The sequence below is a fragment of the Lepidochelys olivacea genome (genome assembly GCF_965140295.1).
Source record: "Lepidochelys olivacea isolate rLepOli2 genome assembly, chromosome: 6".
Classification (NCBI taxonomy): Eukaryota; Metazoa; Chordata; order Testudines; family Cheloniidae; genus Lepidochelys; species Lepidochelys olivacea.
Window position 1 is genome coordinate 109,608,517 of NC_140416.1, and position 22,313 is coordinate 109,630,829.

A 22,313-nucleotide genomic window follows, 5' to 3' on the forward strand; every position below is an offset into this window, starting at 1 on the left:
ATTTAAATATCTTCGTGTGACCTACCCTGATATTTGGCACAACAGCCACCATACTATACTTAGGGAGACAGTTTGATCTCATGGAAAATACCACTATTTAATATGCTAAAGATCAATTAAAAAGTTATAACCTAAAAAAACTTAAGGCAGCCTAATGATTACTATTCTTTTTACTGTCCTGGGTTAAATTCCTAACTACAATCTGTCTTTCTTCTACAGCAATAATAATGCTCAGAGAAGGTGCACTCAAGCCCCGGGACAGAAGGATTGCTTTCTTTGCGTCACTCTGCAGCAATGATTTACCTAGATGTTGCATTGATAAGTTCTAGAGGAAGTTCCCTCTAATCTCCCACCTAAGGAAAAGTGTAACAATAGGTCAAGTTCAAGGGAGAAGGAAGGAAGGAAGAAGCTTAAAGTAACTTACCCCCAAAAGATTTTTAGGCACATAGCCTTCTTTATCATTGAGTCGAGCCCACCACCATTCTGTTTCATTATCATCCTTGCGTCTCAGGATAGTAATGGCATCTCCTTCATGGAATGACAACTCATCATTATTCTGGGCTTCATAATCCCACAGAGCATACACTACTCCTTTGTTCATGACTCCCAACTTCTCCTGTACTCCTGTTACCAAGAAACAAAAGGTAAACGAACATTACAGATGGTAGAGTACCTTGACTTTATCCACTTGGGATTTTGGGTCCTCCTCTCCAGTGGGAAATCCTGAGAGACTTTCATTCTGCTGCAATTTAAGATTCAGTGTTTCCATTATACTTTTTTTTTCCCCTCCCCCTCAGGAACTTAACTGAAGATTAAAACCTGATATGGCATAAAACTTGTCATAGAAGTTGGGAATATGTTTTCATTGCACGGTGTATTTGAAAATTAGTTGCCCTTACTTTAGGTGAAAATTAGGGCTCTCAAGTGATTTTAAAAAATTGTAATTAATCATGCAATTAACAAATTAATCACAATTAATCATGCTGTTAATAATAGAATACCATTTAAATATTTTTGTATGTTGTCTACATATTCAAATATATTGATTTTAATTACAACACAGAATACAAAGTGTACAGTGCTCACTTTATATTTTATTACAAATATTTGCACTGTAAAAAATAGTATTTTTCAATTCACCTAATACAAGTACCTTAGTGCAATCTCTTTATCATGAAAGTTGAACTTACAAATGTAGAATTACGTACAAAAAAATAACTGCATTCAAAAATAAAACAATGTAAAACTTTAGAGCCTACAAGTCCACTCAGTCCTCCTTCAGCCAGTTGCTTAGACAAAAGTTTGGTTACAATTTGCAGGAGATAATGCTGCCCGCTTCTTGTTCACATCACCTGAAAGTGAGAACAGGCATTCGCATGGCACTGTTGTAGCTGGCGTCACAAGATATTTACGTGCCAGATGCGCTAAAGAGTCATATGTCCCTCCATGCTTCAACCACTATTCCAGAGGACACATGCTGATGATGGGTTCTGCTTGATAGCGATCCCAAGCAGAGCAGACAGACATGTTCATTTTCATCATCCTAGACAGATGCCACCAGCAGAAGGTTGATTCTCTTTTTTGATGGGTCAGGTTCTGTAGTTTCCACATCTGAGTGTTGCTCTTTTAAGACTTCTGAAAGCATGTGCCACACTTCATCCCTCTCAGATTTTGGAAGGCACTTCAGATTCCTAAACCTTGGGTTGAGTGCTGTAGCTATTTTTAGAAATCTCACATTGGTACCTTCTTCACATTTTGTCAAATCTGCTGTAAAAGTGTTCTTAAAATAAACATGTGCTGGTCATCATCCGAGACTGCTATAATATGAAATATATGGCAGAATGCTGGTAAAACAGAACAGGAGACCTACAATTCTCCCCCAAGGAGTTCAGTCACAAGTTTAATTAACACATTATTCTTTTTACAAGCATCATCAGCATGGAAACCTATCCTCTGGAATGGTGGCTGAAGCATGAAGGGGCATAGAAATGTTTAGCATATCTGGCATGTAAAATACCTTGCAACGCTGGCTACAAAAGTGCCATGCAAATGCCTGTTCTCACTTTCACGTGACACTGTAAAAAGAAGCAGGCAGCAGTATCTCCCCTAAATGTAAACAAACTTGTTTGTCTTAGCAACTGGCTGAACAAGAAATAGGACTGAGTGGATTTATAGGCTCTAAAGTTTTATATTTTGTTTTTGAGTGCAATTATGTAACAAAAAAAAATCTACATTTGTAAGTTACACTTTCATGATAAAGAGATTGCACTACACTACTTGTACGAGGTGAATTGAAAAATACTCTACAAATATTTGCACTGTAAAAATGATAGTCAAAATATATAAATATATAAATAAATATATATAATATAAAGTGAGCACTGTACACTTTATTCTGTGTTGCAATAGAAATCAATATATTTGAAAATAGAAAAGCATCCAAAATTATTTAATAAATTTCAACTGGTATTAACAGTCTGATTAATCATGATTAATTTTTTTAATCACGATTAATTTGAGTGAATAGCCGGAGTTAACTTCAATTAATCGACAGCCCTAGTCTCATACATATACTAGTCTCATACACATTCTCTAGCACAACAGGTTTAGAGTTCTTCTTGCTCAGCCTAGTTATTGCAGCATTTGCTGTATATCTCATCACACTGCAAATCTGCCTTAAGGGGTATATTAAAACCCTAATGAAGTCTTTATACTCTCTTTGGTGTAAGTTAGAATCTTAATTTTATTTAATTGCTGCTTCTGGAAAGATGCTTCTCTTGTGATATATGCACTGAACTTAAAAGCTATAAGTCATCTGTCTCATTAATTCAGTGAACAAAACATGAATAATTACTCATAATAAGGAATGCAAGTAAGTTTAGATCTTCAGCCTCCTGGTGTGGTCTGCTAGAAGTTTGGGATATCCTTACAAAATTCCATGTGAAATTTACATGGCAACACCCTTCTAACTCCAAAACCCTATCATCATCAGAACCCTTTCCTAGAAAGGAAGGAAGAGATGTTTAAAAATCATGCACAATGCCACAGTGAGCTGACTTGAAGAGGGAGGGATGACATGGCCAAAGAAACGGCCAAGAAAATATTCTGGCAGTATTCTGAATGGACGAGAGTGGGGGCAAGGGCAATGCTAATTTCAAAGACCTATGTAGAGGATACAGAACTTAGACTAGCAACTTGGCAGTCAGAACAGAGAAGAAAGGTTGAATTTCAGAGAAGTGATAAAGGTCTGTAAAGGGAATTATCAAGCATATACACTTGGCAACCTACCGTACAAGAACTGGGAACACTGAATATAACCCTCCTCCATCTCCTCACACTTGTCCGCAGCAGTTTCTATATCACTTATAGTTGAAGCAAAAATTGCTGCTCCGGATTCTACAAGTAGTTTACAGAGATGAACACTATTGCAAGAAGCTGCACAATGCAAAGGCGTCCTGAAACAAAGCCAACATTTAGACATCAAAACAGGCCAGGAATCCTACAAATCCAACCTGGAACAAAGGGTTCAGTCATCCTTTAGAAGTTACTTTTGAAAGAAAATTAACTTTTATGTGGAGAATGTTTGTGGCACAAGTAAAAACGTAAATAAATAACCTACCTAAAATTCTGACCGCACTGAAGCCAAATGGGGCAAACAGATTTTAATGAGAAGGGTAAGTTTTCATGACATTTTGCAAGGCTGCAGTACGTTAGTTTTAAAGGGCAGAGGGCAAGGCAAGAAGGGTGAGAAATAGCTCAGCAAGGCCAGCTCTCTAAATTCCTCACATACCACTACAGAAGTGCTGCAGGACAAGGAAATGTTACTCACCATGTAGTAACTGGAGTTCTCCGAGGTGGGTTCTCCCAATGTGTCATGCACTTCAGGTTTGCATGTGCACTTCATGTTCCCAGGACCAAAGATTTTTCCCTAGCAGTGTCCATTTGCTCTATGCATGCACTCATGCTCTGCCGTGAAGCTATAAAGGGGGCTGCCAGGCTGCCACCGTTTTAGCTCCTTCTCTACCGCTAGGCCCCACTTAGGGAAATTGAGGTAGTGGGGAAGGAGGTGGGTAGTAGACATAAAGACACTTGTCCCTATGTGTCATGCCCCACTTCAGGTGATTCAGAAGCAGTCTCTCTAGGAGGTGGGTACCCACAGTTCAATGTGTCAACAGAATGCAAAACTGCTCTACGCAGGGAGGCATCCGAAGCAGCTGCTTGTACCAGTGCATAATGTCTTGCAAAGGTATGCACAGAACCCCATGTTGCTGCTTTGCAGGTGTCAATAATAGATACACCCTTGAGGGAGGCTACTGAGGCTGCTTGGACTCTTGTTGAATGTGCTCTCACACTCCTCTCAAGAGGGACATTATTCAGCTCGTAGCAAAGTATGATGCATCCTGAGATCTATTTTGACAGCTTCTGGGTAGAAGTGGCCTCTCCTTTCATCCTTCCCACAAATGATACAAAATGTCTAGGATATTTCCTAAATGACTTCATCTTCTGTAGGTAAAAGGTAAGGGTCCCATGCACATCCAAGAAGTGCCACATTACCTCTTCCCTATTGGTGTGTAGTTTATAGCAGAACACAGGAAATGGATGTTTTGGTTAATGTGAGAGTCTGACACTATCTTAAGGATGCACTTCAGATGCAGTCTCAGGAATACCTTATTCTTGTGGGAAACTACTGGAGGGGGACAGAGGAGGTCTGCCATGACTGCTCCTAACTCCCCATCTCTTTTGGCCAGTGACTGCGACTAAAAATGCTACCTTCGTTGAGAATTGCAGTAAAGAGTAGGGTACCAGAAGCTCAAACAGTGCTTTTGTCAGAGTTGCTAAAACCAGGTTCAGGTCCCAGACTGGTGTAGGTTTTGCCATGGGAGGGAAAAATAACCTAACTTTTCAGGAATCAAGATGTGACTGGGTGTGAAAACACAGAGTAAGTGTCCACTTGCCTGTCTCTACCTACTATGTTTGGTGGCTCCTGACACTAGTTGAGAGTTGGGAGGCAGATGACAGAATTGGTATTCCAACCCTTTCACAGGTACAGAATACATCTTTTCAGCCTGCTTATCTAGTGGTGGAATTGTGGTAGGTATCTGCCGAAAGTGTCTTTGTAGGTTTGGTGATGGCTTTGGTGAGCACCATTCCACTCTGTCCTCAGCCATGCAGAATGTCTAGCAGTGCATAGAATGTGTAATGCCTCTGCCACCAGTTTAACGAAGTCGTGGAAGACCTTAGAATCATCAGGGTATGGCAGGGAGGCAGGAATCACTGCTTCGTTGGGAGACAAGGACAACAAGATCAGCAGCATGATGGCATCTTGTTCCTGTTGGGCCTCTCCTCCAGATTGTTGTTGTGACTTCTGAGGCTGAGGGTGCTCTTCCTCTACCCTGAGAGCCAGACATCTTTGCAAAAAGAAAAGGAGGACTTGTGGCACCTTAGAGACCAACAAATTTATTTGAGCATAAGCTTTCATGAGCTACAGCTCATTTCATCGGATGCTTGCAGCGGAAAATACAGTGGGGAGATTTTATATACAGAGAGAACATGAAACAATGGGTGTTACCATACGCACTGTAAAGAGAGTGATCAGGTAAGGTGAGCTATTACCAGCAGGAGAGAAAAAAAAACCTTTTGTAGTGATAATCAAGGTGGGCCATTTCCAGCAGTTAACAAGAAAGTGTTAGGAACGCGGGGGGGGGAGGAGGAGGAGGAATAAACATGGGGAAATAGTTTTAATTTGTGTAATGACACATCCACTCCCAGTCTTTATTCAAGCCTAATTTAATAGTGTCCAGTTTGCAAATTAATTCCAATTCAGCAGTCTCTCGTTAAGAGTTGGTTTTTGAAGTTTTTTTATTGAAGAACTGCGACTTTTAGGTCTGTAATCGAGTAACCAGAGAGACTGAAGTGTTCTCCGACTGATTTTTGAATATTATAATTTTTGACGTCTGATTTGTGTCCATTTATTTTTACTTGGAGACTGTCCGGTTTGGCCAATGTACATTGCTGGCACATGATGGCATATATCCTCTGTCCCATAACATGGGTATGTCAGGTGATCGTGACCTCATATCTCCTCGGAGCAAAGCCCCAGGGTGACAGATACCAATATGTATAGGGAGTGTTCTTAATTGCACAGGAGTACTGAGAAACTCTGGACAATACAGATACCCTCTGAGCTCAACCCCTGCTAGACACCCTCTGGGAAGTAATCCAGGATGGGTATCCACTATATTCTTCTGACTCCAATCCCAAATTCAGCAGGAGAGCTCTTGGTCCTAGAGAAGGCAGTGATGGCCTCCCTCTACGATACTGGCAATGGGATAGCTTGACTGCAGAGATATCTGTACTGAATGATATCTTGGTACTGGACATGGGACTCCAGAGAGTATCACAGTGACTCTAGTTCCATAAATACAATTAAGTCACCCACTGCTGAGAAACGGGCTGGAGCGGAGAGAGTAGTTTCTGTAATTCAGCCCATTGGTGCAGAAGAAGCCAGAGCTGGCAGTGCGGATGCAGCAGCTGTTGATGGTGCCAAAGTACCACTCTTGGTTCTGGAATGTGGTGTGGCCTTACCTTCTGATGAAGTCCCAGTATCAGATGGCCCCACTCTGAAGCACGAGGTGTCTCCTGACTTGGTGCAGGACGGAGACTTTTGCCTCTTCTTAGAGAACTTGGATGTGGAAGGACAAGAGGGAAGATTATGGGAGACTTTTTGTCTCCCTTCCATTTGCCTTCACTCTCCTCACCCGAATTTGTCGGAGCTGGTGGGCGGTGCCTTGGAACCAGCCAGAGCCACTACAAGGAATGTTCCTACCATCCTTAAGACATTTGGGAGTGGGATCTCCCCAGTCAGAGCCTGTGACCGCTCTCATAGACCTCTCCATGAGGAATCTTTTAGGTTAGAACTCCCTTGACTGTTTTGTCATCCTTGGAAATGACCTGCAGATACCGCACCTAGAAGGGACACAGGTTTTCCCAGGCAGTCCAAGCAAGTGTTGTGATAATATGTAACCAGAAATTACTTCTGGCAGTCTATGCAATTTTTGAAGCCAGGGATCCTTGGCCTACTCTCCACACTGCCGTTGGAAGAACTAGAGGGTGGTAAGAGTAGGTGAGTGAGTGTGTGTAAATAGGAATTATGATGTGTGGTACAGGAATCACATTGCTCCACATGCCATGGGTGGGATTCCCAAAGTTTAGGAAATCAAACCCCAAAAAGCTGTACTGATTAAAACAACTAAGACTAATTTTTAAAAATCATCTACAGGGAAAGCTGAAGTAGTCAGCACATACACTAAAACTTCATCCTAAACCATGAGCAGTAAGAAGGAACTAATATGGTGATGGTCTGGCAGCTCAGGGTGAGCATGAGGAGAATGGGGGCTCATGTGAGGACCAAACAGACACTGGGGAAAAATCTTCAGTCTTAGGCAGATGGAGCACATGCACAAACCTGAAATGGATTACACATAGGGACAAACACTCGAACAATGGACTATATATTATATTCCTGGGTGAATTCTGTGCAGAAATTAACGTTGTGCACACAGAATTCCCTTTCCCACACAGAAATGGGCTGCAGTACTGCTAGCCAGCATTAGGAGCCGCTGGACTCAGCAGAGCCCAGCTTGCTCGTAGAAGACACTGCTGGGGGAGGGAGAAGGAGCTAGAGGGTTCCTGGCAGCTGCAGTTCCCAGTATGCCCTGAGGGAAGGAGAGGGTGGTGCACAGGAAACGCTTGCTCAGTCCCAGGCTTGCACAGAATCAGGCTGTTTCTCCCTCTGGATTCCTGATCTTGGGGGACAGGGGGACGGGTGTCTGGGCAAGAGGGCAGGCCCAGTGGTGAGCTGGAGCCGGTTCGCACCGGTTCGCTGGAACCAGTTAAATTTAGAAGCCCTTTTAGAACCGGTTGTTCCGCAAGGCAACCGGCCAAACGTGGCACCTTAGGCGCCAACTCCATGGGTGCTCTGGGGCTGGAGCATCCACAGGGAAAATTTGGTGGGTGTCCGGCCCGCACCCAGCTCACCTCCACTCCGCCTTCTCCCCTGAACGCCCTGCTCTGCTTCTCCACCCCGCCCCCCCGGCTTCCCGCAGGAGGCAGAGCAGAGGTGAGCTGGGGGGAGGAGGGGGGACGGGACACGAGGAGGGCCGTCCATGCCAGAACAGGTAACCTGGGGTGGAGGGGGAGCAGCAGAACCACTCCCCACTCCACCTCACCTCCACTCCGCCACCCTGGGCCTGAGTGCGAAGCCGCCGCTTGCTTCTCAGCCCTCCCAGGCTTCCTGCGCGAACAGTTGATTCGCAGGACGCCGGCAGCGGGGGAGCGGAGAAGCAGAGCAGGGCAGCGTGTTCAGGGGAGGAGGCAGAGCAGAGCTGGGCTGGGAACTGCCAGTGGGTGCTCCGCACCCACCAAATTTTCCCCCTGAGTGCTCCAGCCTAAGGCGCCACTTTTGATGTGATCAGTGGGGGGGGGGGGCAGCCGCTCCCCCTGCTCCCTGCTAGCTACATTACCCTACCCCAGGAGCCAGAGGGACCTGCCGGATGCTTCCCAGGAGCCATCCCAGGTAAGCACCGCCAGGACTCCCCACCTCACCCCCCAGCAGGTCCCTCTAGCTCTTAGAGGCAGGGTGGGGCGGTGGGGCACCCACTACGGGGTGGATGGGGCACCCACTACGGTGGCCCACGAGACCCTCCTGCCCGGTTCCGGGGGCAGTCAGGGGATAGGGGAGGGAGGTGGATGGGGCAGGGGCCCTGGGGCGGGAGGCATCAAGGAACACAGGGGGTTGGATGGGGGCAGGAGTGGGCCACGACCCCCTTGCAGGGTGACGAGGGAACTGGTTAAGATTTTGGCAGCTCATCACTGGGCAGGCCCCACAGCTGGGCTTGCGGGGGGTTTGGGAGGTTCTGCAGGTATCTGGGCCGGGGAGGCCCCATGGCTGGGATGATGGGATGTGGGTATCTGGGCTGGGGGGGGGCCCTGCAGTTGGGCTCTGGGGATGAGGGGGTTTGGGTGTATTGGCTGTGGGGAGTACAGGTGGGCCCTGCAGGGGAGGGGTTGTGGGTGTTTGGGGATGGTGGGGAAGGGGACAGAGAAATAGGAACTGGGTTGTCATAGGGGTTTCTTTAACTCTCTACTCCTGGGGGAATTTTTGTGCGTGTCTGTATTTGTTACAGACATACTTGTTGACAGGTATTTTTAAATAAATTACCAAAATAATTGAAACTGGCATGATTATGTAGTGTTTCTTGACAAATAAAATTTGCAGAATTTTGCAGATTTTAAAATATTGTGTGCCGAATTTTTAATTTTGGGGCATAGAATGTCCCCATGAGTAATATTAGGATCAACTTTTTAAAAAGCTTTCCTTTTTAAAATCAATGGAAAGTTTTAAAAAAATTGAGGACACAAAAAAGACCTTATAGAAAAATATATATATATTCATGTATTTTTTAATAAAGTAGTTCATTACTAATACTGCGAAATTATAACAATCCACGGACAAAGGTTCCAAGAAGGTAAACCCACTTTTAGATAAAAATGGGGAAGGCTGTGTATTTCAAGTCAAAATTATTAAACATATGGGACACAAATTAGAACTATACAGTTAAATATAAACAATACACAATAGCATTTACTTATTATTTGGAAGAGTTTGTACATTACACTTAGGTGAACGTTTAGTAAAGTCATGCATTTCAATACCTCAATCATTAAATCTATATCTACACTAGAGACCTTACAGTGATACAGCTCTACTGATGTAGCCACACCACTGTAAGATCATGCTGCTCCATGCCAACAGGAGAGAACTCTCCTGTCAACATAATTAAAGCATCCCCAATGAGTGGCAGTAGCTATGTCGGCAGCAGAGTCTCCTGCCGACATAGTATTATCCACACTGGCGCTTCTGTCGGTGTAACTTAGATCAGTTGGGATGTGTGTGTGTTTTTTTTCATATTCCTGAGCGACATAAGGTTTACTGACAAAAGTGCTAGTGTAGACATACCCTTAGAGTTTACAAAAAACTCTATAGATTTACCAAAGAGTCATTTAGTAAATATATAATAATCTGATCCCTAGATAGCTCTCCACTAAATTTCATTATTTCAAAACTGACTGAATTGGGACTTTGAAGTTAAAAGTGCTAGCACACTTACCATCCATCACTGTCTGCTGCATTCACATTAACACCAAAATCAAGCAGGAACTTTACAATGTGGTGATGACCAGCACACACTGCATTATGCAAAGGGGTAATTCCTTCATCATTGGGTTTGCTGGGATCATCAACCTATGCGAAAAAATTGAAATACTTAAGCCCAAATCATTTCCTTCACTGAAAAAACGTGGAAGAGACAGACTACATTTAGAAAAGTTCACCTCATAAATGATCCTCTGTACCAGATCAAATTCTCCCTCCAAAGAAGCATCAAGCAGGAGAGCTAAAGGGTTGAACTTTACCCTCAAACCGTGACCAGTTCGTTCAGAGTTAGGTTTCTTCAGGTTGGTACGTTTAGTCTGAGTGAAAGAAAAAGTAGATGTCATTCCAAGTTGCATAAATAGCATAAAATATTCAGCTTGTTTTAACCAAACAAGCATTACTGTGCCCCCAAAGTGCTGATTAAGATTTGTCAGCATTTCCATTATAAAACCACAGTAGCAGATATGAAGCCCTGAAAATACTAATCTTATCATGTGGAAATCTGACAGTCATTCCAACACAACAATAAATTACTGTTTAAAAAAATGGTTAGAAGGTACAGTAGGTTAATTCTTAGTTCATCCCACATTTCTGAATATAATAGTTTTAAATCTCATCTGACATCACAAATGAAAGCAAGTCTGGTGGGCTCATCCTAGTCTCTAGCAAGACTTTGGTCTCATTACAAATTAAATGATTCAGCATGACTGGCAGTCTCTGCTCGGGAAAATCTCAGGTTTGAGCTAGCAGGAGTGTTCATTACAGGTTAGGACTGAGATGCATTAATTTGCTACGCTGTTTGCGGTGAGGAAGGAAAGCTTGCACAGCACTAGACTATTTTGTGTGTTTTTCTAGCCAGTAGTTCCAGAAGAAACATGTTCACAAAAACTGAACCATTTTAAAATTTGTTTTGTTAAACAGCATTTTACACCACTCATGCATTTTTCCCTGGCTCCAGCAAAATGTTTTAGCAATTTATGCTTTATGTGGACTACAGGCTGAAGGATTTTGAAATGTGTGTTTTAAATTTCCGTTATACTTAAGTTTGGGGAAAAAAGATTATCTCCCCCTTCTCCCCAAAATCACTTTCACCTGTTCCCATAGGGGATACATGCAAGGCCGTGTGTACTCCGTGGCCAAGCTGGACCTAAATTCTTCAGCAAGGTCCTTGGATTCTATGACAGCTTTAGATAAATGAAAAAGTAGATGTGCTCACTGTATTCAATATGAAAGTGAAAATACAGTCATTGTAGCGGAGTAATATTTTTATATTAAATCCAATTTATTTTATGCTGTCCCCACATTTTCAATTCTCTACATAGTGCAGATTTTGACAAGACAAATAGTGTTGTAGACGTGCCAAGCTGAAACTGGAGGTTTTGGCAGCTGGAAGGGGGGCAGTTGGGGGCCGTGGCACCTGGGGAAACATGGAGGGTAATTTGGATTGTGGGATAAGCACATTAGATGGATGTTTCTGCTAAAATAAATCAGCAATGTTAACATTTATGTTGTCATTTTTAGGGTGTCGAGGTAATTTCCCATTGAGGGGAATATGGGTAGTTCACACCACCCAGAGCTGTTTTTTCAGACTGCCTGCAGAACTAGAAAAGCATCAGCGCAGCAGTTTCTACTCAGGTTCATGTTTACAGTTATCTTTGCAACCCTGAGGTCTGAAAGCATTTTTTAAATTTAAGTCTGATTCTGGAATTCAGTTCTTGGCAAGGGGTAATTTCAGATAAAGTTCTTCAGAAAGATGATACACAGGACCCTGAACATGCAGGATCATCTACAAAGTATGTGCATCATTTCCTTACTATCTAGCCAGAGTTGCATATGAAGTAATATTAGTACAGAAACAGCATTTTTGTCAACCTATCCATAGGAATCTTCCATGGTGCTATGTTCATTTTCCCTTTATTCCTTTGATACCATAAACCTTAGGCTATTTAGATTATTTAGCATAATCCCATTGTCTTCCAGTCACTGCAGGAATAATTGACTGTATAGCAACTTCCAAAGGCCAAGAGTAATACGCAATATAACTGTATTTCTGCCATCACTTACTGGAGGAAGTGGAGGAGGAACAGCTGGTGGCACAGGAACTTCATCTTCTATTGGGGAGCTGACCTCAGGTATGGGACTGGGTGACTGTTCAGTGGAAGGGACTACAGCAGGATTGTTATTATTGTCTTCAGTTGTCTCAGAGGTTTGGTTAGTGGTTTCAGTGCTAATCAGTTCCTCAGTGGCAGGAGAAGGTAATTCATTATCATTGGCATCTGATGAAGGAGGAGGTTCATCAGGAAGAGCAACCGTGGGTTGCACAGAAATAGGTTCTTCAACATTGCCATTGGTGCTAGTGTTTCCATTATCAACATCTGCTAAGTTGCCTATAAAGTCCTGTGGGTTGCTTGGTTGATAAAAAGGAGCACTTTCTATTCCTCCAGCAAGTGTATTAAAGCGCTGATATAACAGCTTCTGTATATTTGGTCCACTGGGCCCTTCAGGTTCAGTGATAGAGCTACGCTTCTTTAATGGCCTAGGAGCATTGGCTAATTTTCTTCTAAGAGCTTCAAGATCAGCATCACTTTGATATCGTAGGGGTGAATGCACAATAGGTGTAAGCTTAGTAGGACTGAGAGGGCGAGGAATGTTTTCCACATTGCTATTTTCACCTGATGGTGGAATGTTTTCCAGCTCTTGATCTTTTTCAGTGAACTCAATCTGAGGCTGAGATTGTGGCTGTGATGTGTGGGCGGGCAAAGATCCATGAAGGAATGGTAAAGGTGATGGAGAAGTTGAACCAGACTGTAGAACAGGTTTTCCATAAACTGAAGAAGAGAAAATGAAAGTGAGGGACTGTTCTGAATTTATATCAAAAAGGTCATGCAATAAGCTGCTGGATGCGCATGCTGCTGTTTGTTCATAAATCAATATAGAAGAAAAATATGTCAATAGCTAGGTTATGTCATAACCTATCACCCAGTTGGCTGATCAAACTAGGATATCAATACTCATCTGTTAGCGATGGAGATACTTCTGATAGTTATAAACTATTCATTGACAAATGGTAAGAGAAGGATTGTTGTAAAGAAAACCCTGCCAGAGACTATTTTTTTAATCAATCTCTGTAAAAGTATCTGGAATACAATGTATTACATCTAATATAATCCATATTGTTCCAATAGTTAGTTAGTATGTTTTAAAATAAAGATGTCTCACAGCACATGCCTATTTGCCACCTCAAAAACTACAAATGGGGTTAAATTAAATTGTGGTGCCATACTGTTTGAATAAGAAAAAGCAAAATCCTCCTCCTTTCCTCTAAATTTAGACAAGCTATTCAAACAAAATAATGCTTTTAAGGTAACTGTATTTACATTAATCTCAATTAAATTATTATTTATTACAAACAGATCAAAAAGCAAGTCTACTGAGTAGGTCTGAGGTAATAGTAGCCTATTTCAAAGGGAAAGGCAATAAATATATATATTCTACCTGCTTTTACTGATTTATTTAGGGTATTGTATACAGCCTGTTGATAGTTCTTTGGTGGTGTTGCTTGCTGAAGATACATTGAGTAGATGGAACTGGAGTTCACTGTTTGAGGTCCTTTTCTTGGAGACTGAGGCCTTGATCCTTTATCAGCTAGAAAAGGCCTGATAGCCACAGTTAAAGGGAGCTCAGGCCTGCCATCTCCGCCAGGAAATAAGGAGGGACCAGAAGGTTGATAAGAAGGGCTAGGAGGTACAGAAATTCTCTGTTGTATCTGTTGTGAGGAACTAGGCTGATGTATATTGCTCGATGGTGGTAATGGAATAGGTCTTTGCCGATTTGTTATACTGGAGCCAGGTCTTGGTAGGCTGCCATCCTTCCGCCTTTCCAGTGAATTTGTAGAACCTGTTCCTAAAGGAACAGAGCTTGGATAGGTTCCATAGTTTTGAGGCAACTGCTTACTTACACCAGGGATAGTAGGTGGCACTTTCCCCATATCAAGGCCCTAAATAAGAACAATACAAGTATTGTATGAAAAACTGGGCAGACTGCACCATCTCACAAATAAAATAAAAATAACCACGAGCAAAAACATGCACATCTTAACTAGTCAGATTCATAGTCCTGAAGGACAAGGAATAAATTATATGTATTTACATATATACACACAATTATAAAGCATGTTTTATAAAATTGTATTAGACATTATGCTTTCAAGAGAATTTTCCACAGAAGACTCAAAGATCAAGAGAACCAATATGTATCAGAGAGCGAAAGAGTATGCACACATCTTACAAGCCCATTGTAAGATATCTCCAATTGCAATATGTAAATATGAATCAAAACAATATTTGCATCATCAAGGGCTCAATTTTCAAACTTAAGCGCATATCTTTAGGCACCTAAGTTTGCAAGTTTGACCCCAAAATCCATTTGGTAATAAAGTGCAGTAAATCTACATGGCACTTCAAGAAAAGAAATTAAGACAAGGTTGTCACTTGTCAGAGCTTACAGTCTAAGAAAAATACAAACCACTGGGCAATGGTGCAAACACCAGAGGACACAAAAAAGACAACACTGGCAGGCTCAGTGTATGATGGATTTGAAGATTTTTTTAAAAAGGATTTTGAAGGAAAAGAAGAGGGAGGGTGATTAGTGGAAAAATGGGAAGTTATGCCAAGCAGCAGCAAGTGGCAACATGAAAGGTGTGAAACTGAGAAGGGAGGAGACAAAACATGTAAAGGGAGAGAATTAGGAGTAGGAAAGGGCTTGAGGGGGAGAGTCGGAAAAAGTGAAAGCAGAGATGTACATGAATGACAATACACAGGACCCTGAAGGTGAGGGACAGGAGTTGAAACTTGATGTGATAAGAGACAGGAAGACCGTGAAAGAATTTGAAGAAGGGAGATGAAGAGGATTTTATTAGCGGCATTTTTGATAAATGGAAGGGAAAAATTGAGATGAGCAGAGACCTGAGGCAAACCCTGCTAGAGAGGCCAAAGCCATAGTCAAAAGTTTTAGCAAAAAAGATTTATAAAAATACTACACAATTTTGGTAGACATTATGAGTTTAGTGGTTTTTATATGCTGCAAAACAAAAGAGCACCACATACGAAACCCACCAGCTTATCAGTACTTCCTAATACTGAAGATGGCAAAGGTTGACTGGATACAGTTCCTTGTTTTAAAGCAGTATCCATGCTTGATTCCTTCCAGTCTGCATTGGAGATTTGAGGTGGTTTTACCACAGGGGTTGAACTCTGTTTAAGCGTTGGCCAGTTTCCATCATTAGCTTGAAATAGAGGGAAAATGTGATATTTATGGTTACCAATGTCGATCACTGTAAACAAACAAAACATTTGAAGTGGAATCCATTATTCAGATTAGTTTAATCACAATGGGATTAATATGATGCCAAAAATCAGATAAGCTCTCATTAATGTTAGTGTCTGATCCAGAAGAGCAGAATAAAAGCTTAACAACCAGGAACAACAAGCTATTCGTTACCCTTTGACATGCAAATTAATTGTATTAAAATCAGCTCTAATGACAGATAGTGAATATTTGGGTACTAACTGCAATTTCAGTTATATTCCAAAATTAAACTTTTTTTAAAAAAAGTTCATCTATACATAGAAATATGCCATTAGCATTCAATATTTGATAATTTTTGGTGAACTACCAGGATACAAGGCTAAATTCTGCAACGTATCAATTATACCAATGTATATCATGAGTAACTGCATTACTTCAGTGGAGTTTTTCCAAATTTGCACCTGTAGAACTGAACACAATTTGGCCCAGAGTCATTGATATGCAGTCAGTTGTAAGTCAAGACCTGTTGTAGCTACATTAATTCCAGAAAACAAAAATCTCCCAAAGTGTACATTAATGTCTCTCCTCTTCCCACTACCTTCAGTAATTGTAATAGTGTCTCCCTGTTAAAGATTTAATTTTTCAGAAATTCATCTTAAATCAGTTGAAAATTTCAAGCCACAGGCATATTTATTCATTGCATGCAAAAATATTATGCACAATTGCATGTAAATTGAAGTAGCTAGAACTTGACTGAGTCCTTAATGCTTTAGTGTACAATTTTAGTAACTGGAGGAAACAATTCACTTTCTATTTTCCCAACTAGGATAAAAGTTTTAAAACTATCTGAAAGTTAGACCTATGCTGTTACACTGTAAAACAGTTTTGAATTAGTGCTTTGTTCTCCTGTTTAAAAGATCATATTTCAGTTGCTAGACTCACTCTTGCTCTATGAAGTGGATACGGTTGTTTTCGTTCTCCCACTGTTCTATAGTGACCACAGCAAAACAATTTAATAGTAGTATTGATGGCTTGTGAAAGAGGCACATACAGCCTTACTTTACCAGAGGACGGTAACTGAAATGCCAAGTCTTATGTGGAGAAAAGGGAATTTATTGGGATTCCTGGAACCTCACTGAGAGAAGACCAAATGAAGGTCAGCAATACTTAGTGACAAAGCCTTCCACTTCATCTCAACTTTACAGAGAAATTTTATCTAGGCCTCTCACTGATCCTTTTTTCCATTTCCAGATTTGTTACCATACTCTATCTTGTACAGTTTTTTTCAAAAACTATTTGACTGCTACCCCACAAATAGGCCACATAAGGGTGTGATAGATACAACGCAGTTTACACCACTCATCTTAGGGCTTATGAACCTGAGCCACTTTTATTTAACATCCAATTTCTAAAGAAGTTAGACTCTGGAGACAGTTCAGCAACCCATATTTCCACCATGCCAGCCCACATTCAGAGTTTAATCAGCTCGTGAATCTGTCTTTATCCTAGCCCACATGATTGTGATCTATTTTCTATCCTTTACTCATTTGCAAGTTACACTCTCTGCAAGTGAGCTGCCCTAGTAATTATCTTTTAAATTACCTTTTCTAAATGTTCCACACTAAAAAGTTATAACAACATTTTAATTTCAAGTCAATCTTGGTTGAATTCTGAGAGATAATTATGTTGGGATAAGAATGCTTTTCTGATTGTTAATTTAATACAGTTAAGACCATTGTAGATTTTTTTGCCCAAAGCACTTTGTGTAACATACAGTCCAGAAACTGCTTTTCAGAGTTTGTAGAATGCCAGGAAGTGCTGTAGTCAGGGCCGACATCAAGATCTGACACTGTCCATAAACTGTGCACCTTGTTTTTATTATCATCATCTAAGTGACAAGAGTAAGACCAAAAAAAGACAAAAGTAAAAAATACGTGCCTCTAAGTAAGGGTAATTTTTCTAAATGTGAACAGTGCATTGGATTAATATTTACTATACGATATACCCAAGATGTTTTTTAATTCTAGCATGTTTATTATGGTTACAGTTCATAGTTCAATTCCAGCAGTTCCTATATCCTATTTACACTAAACAAAGGAATGAAGATTTAGATTTAGTAGTTTAGATTTAGATTTAGTAGGTAAGAATGAAAAGAAGGAAGCACTAAACTTATTTAAGGGGTAAGAAATAGCAAGACATCATAAAACATATTTCACTCTTATAAATATACATGCACATAGGTTTAAAAAGAATGCTCAAAGAGCTAGACACGCATGGAGACTGCCTCTCACATTACCACCTAAACTGCGTGTCACACATTCAGCTAAACTGCAGTAACAGCCTACAATTACAGCTCTGGCCGCTAGAAGCTGCTGTGGAGAGGTGCTAAGCTGCTGCTGTCTGCAGCTCCCTCTGGTGCATCTGACCAGAGAAGGACCAGCTGTTAGGAACAAGCAAACCCTGACAGTGGCAGCGAGGGTTGCCGAACTTCCAGGTTTGTACTGGAGTCTCCAGGAATTAAAGATTAATCTTTAATTAAAGATATGTGACGAAACCTCCAGGAATTCATCCAACTAAAGTTGCCAAACCTTGGGCAGCAACAGCAGCAGCAGCAAGCGGAGGCAAAGGCAAGGTCAGAAGGTGAGAAGATGCAGTTCTGGCCCTAGGCTCCCCTATTCAGCAACCAGCCAGTCTCCTAACTTGGACTCCACCATTCACCAAGCTGACCTGCTCCCCTGACAGGTCCCTGCTACCCCCTGCTCCTACCCAGCCCTCAGTCACCCCACCCAGTTGCCCATAATTCCCTTAGGTATCACAAGCCACTTCCAGCTACATCTTTCCCCAAGACACCTCCACCAACCCAGCGGTCCCCTGCTTCCTCCAAACTATCAAGTTATCCCCCTGGATCCTCCTAAAAGTCTAACTATCCAGCTGCCCCCAACACCCTTTGTAACCCCAGCCATCTTCAAATCCTTCCCCTCCACCCAGGCCTCCATCTTCCCTCAGCCTCTGAGCTTCCCCCATCTTTCCCTACCCAGACGCTCCCACAAACCCAGCTTCCCTTAGCTAGTCCCTCCTCCAGCACTCCCAACACTTCTGTTGCCTTCATCTTCTGCCCATGAACCCCCAAAAATCCAACTTCCCTTCAGTATCTCTGAGCCACTCCCGCTAATGCTATTGCCCAGCTTCTCTCTCTCTCTCTCTCACACACACACAATTTCATCTAATTTGGTCATTTTACTAGTATATTCTAACAGTAACCATATACTGTAAACCAACAATCTGAAGATTCTTGATTTCACTATTACTATTATATTTGGGCCTTTTATAGAACTTTGTATTCATAGATTTCAGACCACTTGATAAACAGGAGATAATACTTATTCCATTTTATTTACCCACAGTCATGTAGAAAGTGAATTGCAAAAGCAAGGGTGAAATCCTAGTCCCACTGAAGTCAATGGGAGTTTGCCATTGACTTCAATGGGGCTGAGATTTCACCCAGGACCAGAAATCAGATCTCCCAATTCCCAGCACAGCAGACTATATAAACCCTCATAGCCTCACACATAATCCTATCTCCAAAGTAAGCCTACATATGCCAAGTCTCCCCAACTTTGTGAATCCACCCTAATTTATAGGTTGATGACCAATACAAAGTTTCTAGTAAGTTTTTATAACTATTCTTTCAGTATCTTTTTAGACCTAAACACTCAATGGGGCAAACTCATCTGGCAATACTCAAGGGATGAATTAGCCCCAAATCCATTTATTTCCTTTTAATCCCCAATTTAGCCTCCTAGAAAGTTTACATTACAATAGTGTATCTACTGCATACCAGGACACAGCACAATTTCTAAAATTGCTGTTTAATATGCATCTGTATGCATGAGCTCAGATCACCATATTAAAAACTGGCATTCTTAGCTAGCCAGCTATCATCTACACACTCACAGTGCAGGGTGTCAGACAGAGTAGGTGCCAGGAGGATGACACTTTGAACAGCAGACTGAAGAGAGGAAGTGGGAGGTGACAGAATAGGATCCACTATTATGTCTAAATCAGAAATCTTCCAGGTTCCTGGAGATTTTTTCACACACCCATAATCTGTCTCTACAGGACAGGCAGATTCAGTCACACAAAAAAAGAAAGAAAAAAAGTGGTGGAAAAATTACAATACAATGGCAATGCAGAAATTAGAACAGGAAAACTCAGAAATGCGGAAACAAACACGACACTTGAAATAAAAAAGTCTCAAATTTCATTTTTTTTTCCTAGCACTGGACAGACAATATTTTCATATACAGCTCTTTTGAAAAATTTGCTTTAAATACTTTACATGTTTATGATTGTAATTGTAAGAACCAGTCTACACTACAAAGTCTCAGAGAGAACAATCTCTCTTTTACAGTCTGAAAAGGTCTAATGCAGAATAACCCCTCTGGTAGAATACAGCAGCTTTAGAAGTACATATGCAATTATCCAAAAAATACAGTGAGATTTACTAATACCAAAATGGTGTTTGCATATAAACTGCAACTTATGAATTGACCCTTTCCACATGATAAGAGAGACTTACATGCAACAAAATAGAAGCCAACACAAAGGAGTTGCTAATCTGTCATTTCATTCCACATTTAAATCACCATAAATATCTGATTTAAATTTTCCTCAAGGACAGGATATGCACACCCCATCATTGATTAAGTGAGGAAGAGTCTAGAAGATTTTGTACCAACTTCCAGAAAGTGAACAAAGTGTCCATATTTGATGTCAAACCTATGCCCAGGTTGGAATGAGCTACTAGATATAGTAGGAAAAACAAAATACCTTAACACCCTTGATATCACAAAAGGATATTCATAGATCACTCTAATACTACAGCTGAAGAGCAAGGTTTATGTCCAATCCATCTAAACATAGTTTGCATTCATCCAAAAGCAAGTCCTTAGGGTATGTCCTATGGACTGGTTCAACTCCCAACCCAGGGAGCAAGGTCCAAGCTTTGAGTGGGTATTCAATTCCAACCATCAAAACATAGGTGAAAAGAAAAGGAGTACTTGTGGCGCCTTAGAGGCTAACCAATTTATTTGAGCATAAGCTTTCGTGAGCTACAGCTCACTTCATCGATGCATCCGATGAAGCGAGCTGTAGCTCACAAAAGCTTATGCTCAAATAAATTGGTTAGTCTCTAAGGTGTCACAAGTACTCCTTTTCTTTTTGTGAATAGAGACTAACATGGCTGTTACTCTAAAACATAGGTGCAGTACTGCCTAGCTATTACAGATGATTGGCTCAAATGTCTCCTCCCACCCATTTTTGGATCTCACTTGAAAGGTGACCACAGTACGTGGATTGGTGCATTTCTCAGTCTTAAGTCTTTGTTACCAACCCATTCTTCAGAGTTTTGACTTTACTAAGACAAACTGCCAGTGCAGAGAGTTCTAGGAGAATGTGAGCCAATAGGCTCAAGCACCCATGGCATAGATTTCCTACACCAGGCCCCATATGAGAAGGAGTATTACAATATGGACAGAATTGTTAATTATGGGATACCTGGAGGCTATAGTGTTGAAGAACATATTATAGGTATGACTGCAGAGAAGCTCCTTCATTAGCCGCAGTCAGGAAGGAGCTGGCAGTTGGAATACTAAAGGACATTCCACTGCAGAAGTAGCACAAGACAGACACACCCCAGAGCCAGAACCAACCAACCATTTTCAAACTTATTTTGGCAAGCTCTCCTCTTTCTGGGGAAACAGACCTGAGAATAGAAATCTATTACAACTTCATTTTTTGCGAAGTAGTGTATTTTGCCCAATTAAATACTGCTTAAATTAAAAAAAATTAAGACAAAGCAGAATACTTTTTTAAACAGATGAAAACAAAACGCTGCAAAAATTAGTTGTATTATATTTACAGATTAAATTGGAGTTACATACTGGATTTTAAAATACAAACGGATTTAAAATCCATTATTTAGAAGCAAACACTCATAGAGCAGAATTATTCATGGTCATATTTCTGACAATTGCACTTCCTCTTTTGTAGGTGCCCTATTCAGTTCATTAGCCATGTAAAAGACTGGAAAAGCCATGGAGACAACATACACTCAGCCTCTTAGGAAGAATGAGTGAGAAGAGACAAAAATACCTCAGATCTGTCTTGAATGACTAATATGCCCAATTCACAGAACAGCACTGAGAAGCCTAGCTCACTTTGACCAGAGAAGATTGTCAAGACATGCAATCTCCAAGGACCACTCCTTTGCCTCCTCCTACCCCAAATATTTTAATAACCATTACACTTAAATACTTACCAGATTTTGATCTCCCATGAGTCGCAGTGGAAGCGATGGTGAGAGACTGTGGTTTCACTGGGTCTACTGGTACAGCATAACTGCCAGCACTAGGAACTTGGATGTAAGGCCCCACTGCTGCTACTCTTCCTGAAGCACTCAGAGATGATTGGGGCGATGATGTTCCATTAATACGATTTAACTAAAATAGACAAATCAAAAATTATGTAAATGTCTATTTATCTAGGTATTTCTAGTGTGTTAAGAAAAAGTATAGTTGAACAATCTAAAATTATGCACTGTAGACAAGTCACCTCAAATTTGTTAATCAAATTTGAACCGGAAAAGCAGATTTCTACTCCACAAAACAGACTTCGTCCACCTGAAACTATACAGAGTTCTCAACCACAGCTATATTTTCCACAAGAAAAATATTTTCCTTCTGTTTAAGGGCTTGCTTCACCTCCAGACATTATAAGGTTGGGGCCCTAATAG

At 41.2% G+C, this 22,313-nt stretch overlaps 1 protein-coding gene across 4 annotated transcripts in view; it reads right to left on the reverse strand.

The window, feature by feature from the left end:
* PPP1R13B (protein phosphatase 1 regulatory subunit 13B) overlaps nucleotides 1-22,313 on the reverse strand; it is a 139,159-nt gene that overhangs the window by 2,019 nt on the left and 114,827 nt on the right. For 2 of the 4 annotated variants that reach the window (XM_084630991.1, XM_084630990.1), the window contains exons 10-17: nucleotides 21,840-22,020; nucleotides 15,328-15,497; nucleotides 13,709-14,210; nucleotides 12,278-13,041; nucleotides 10,393-10,530; nucleotides 10,170-10,303; nucleotides 3,289-3,455; nucleotides 425-624 (exon numbers count right to left, since the gene is read on the reverse strand). In XM_084630991.1, the coding sequence (XP_084487117.1) occupies nucleotides 425-624; nucleotides 3,289-3,455; nucleotides 10,170-10,303; nucleotides 10,393-10,530; nucleotides 12,278-13,041; nucleotides 13,709-14,210; nucleotides 15,328-15,497; nucleotides 21,840-22,020 (2,256 nt within the window). Of the gene's footprint in view, nucleotides 1-424; nucleotides 625-3,288; nucleotides 3,456-10,169; nucleotides 10,304-10,392; nucleotides 10,531-12,277; nucleotides 13,042-13,708; nucleotides 14,211-15,327; nucleotides 15,546-17,294; nucleotides 17,409-21,839; nucleotides 22,021-22,313 lie in introns of all 4 variants that reach the window. The other 2 variants (XM_084630988.1, XM_084630989.1) reach the window with 2 other exon arrangements.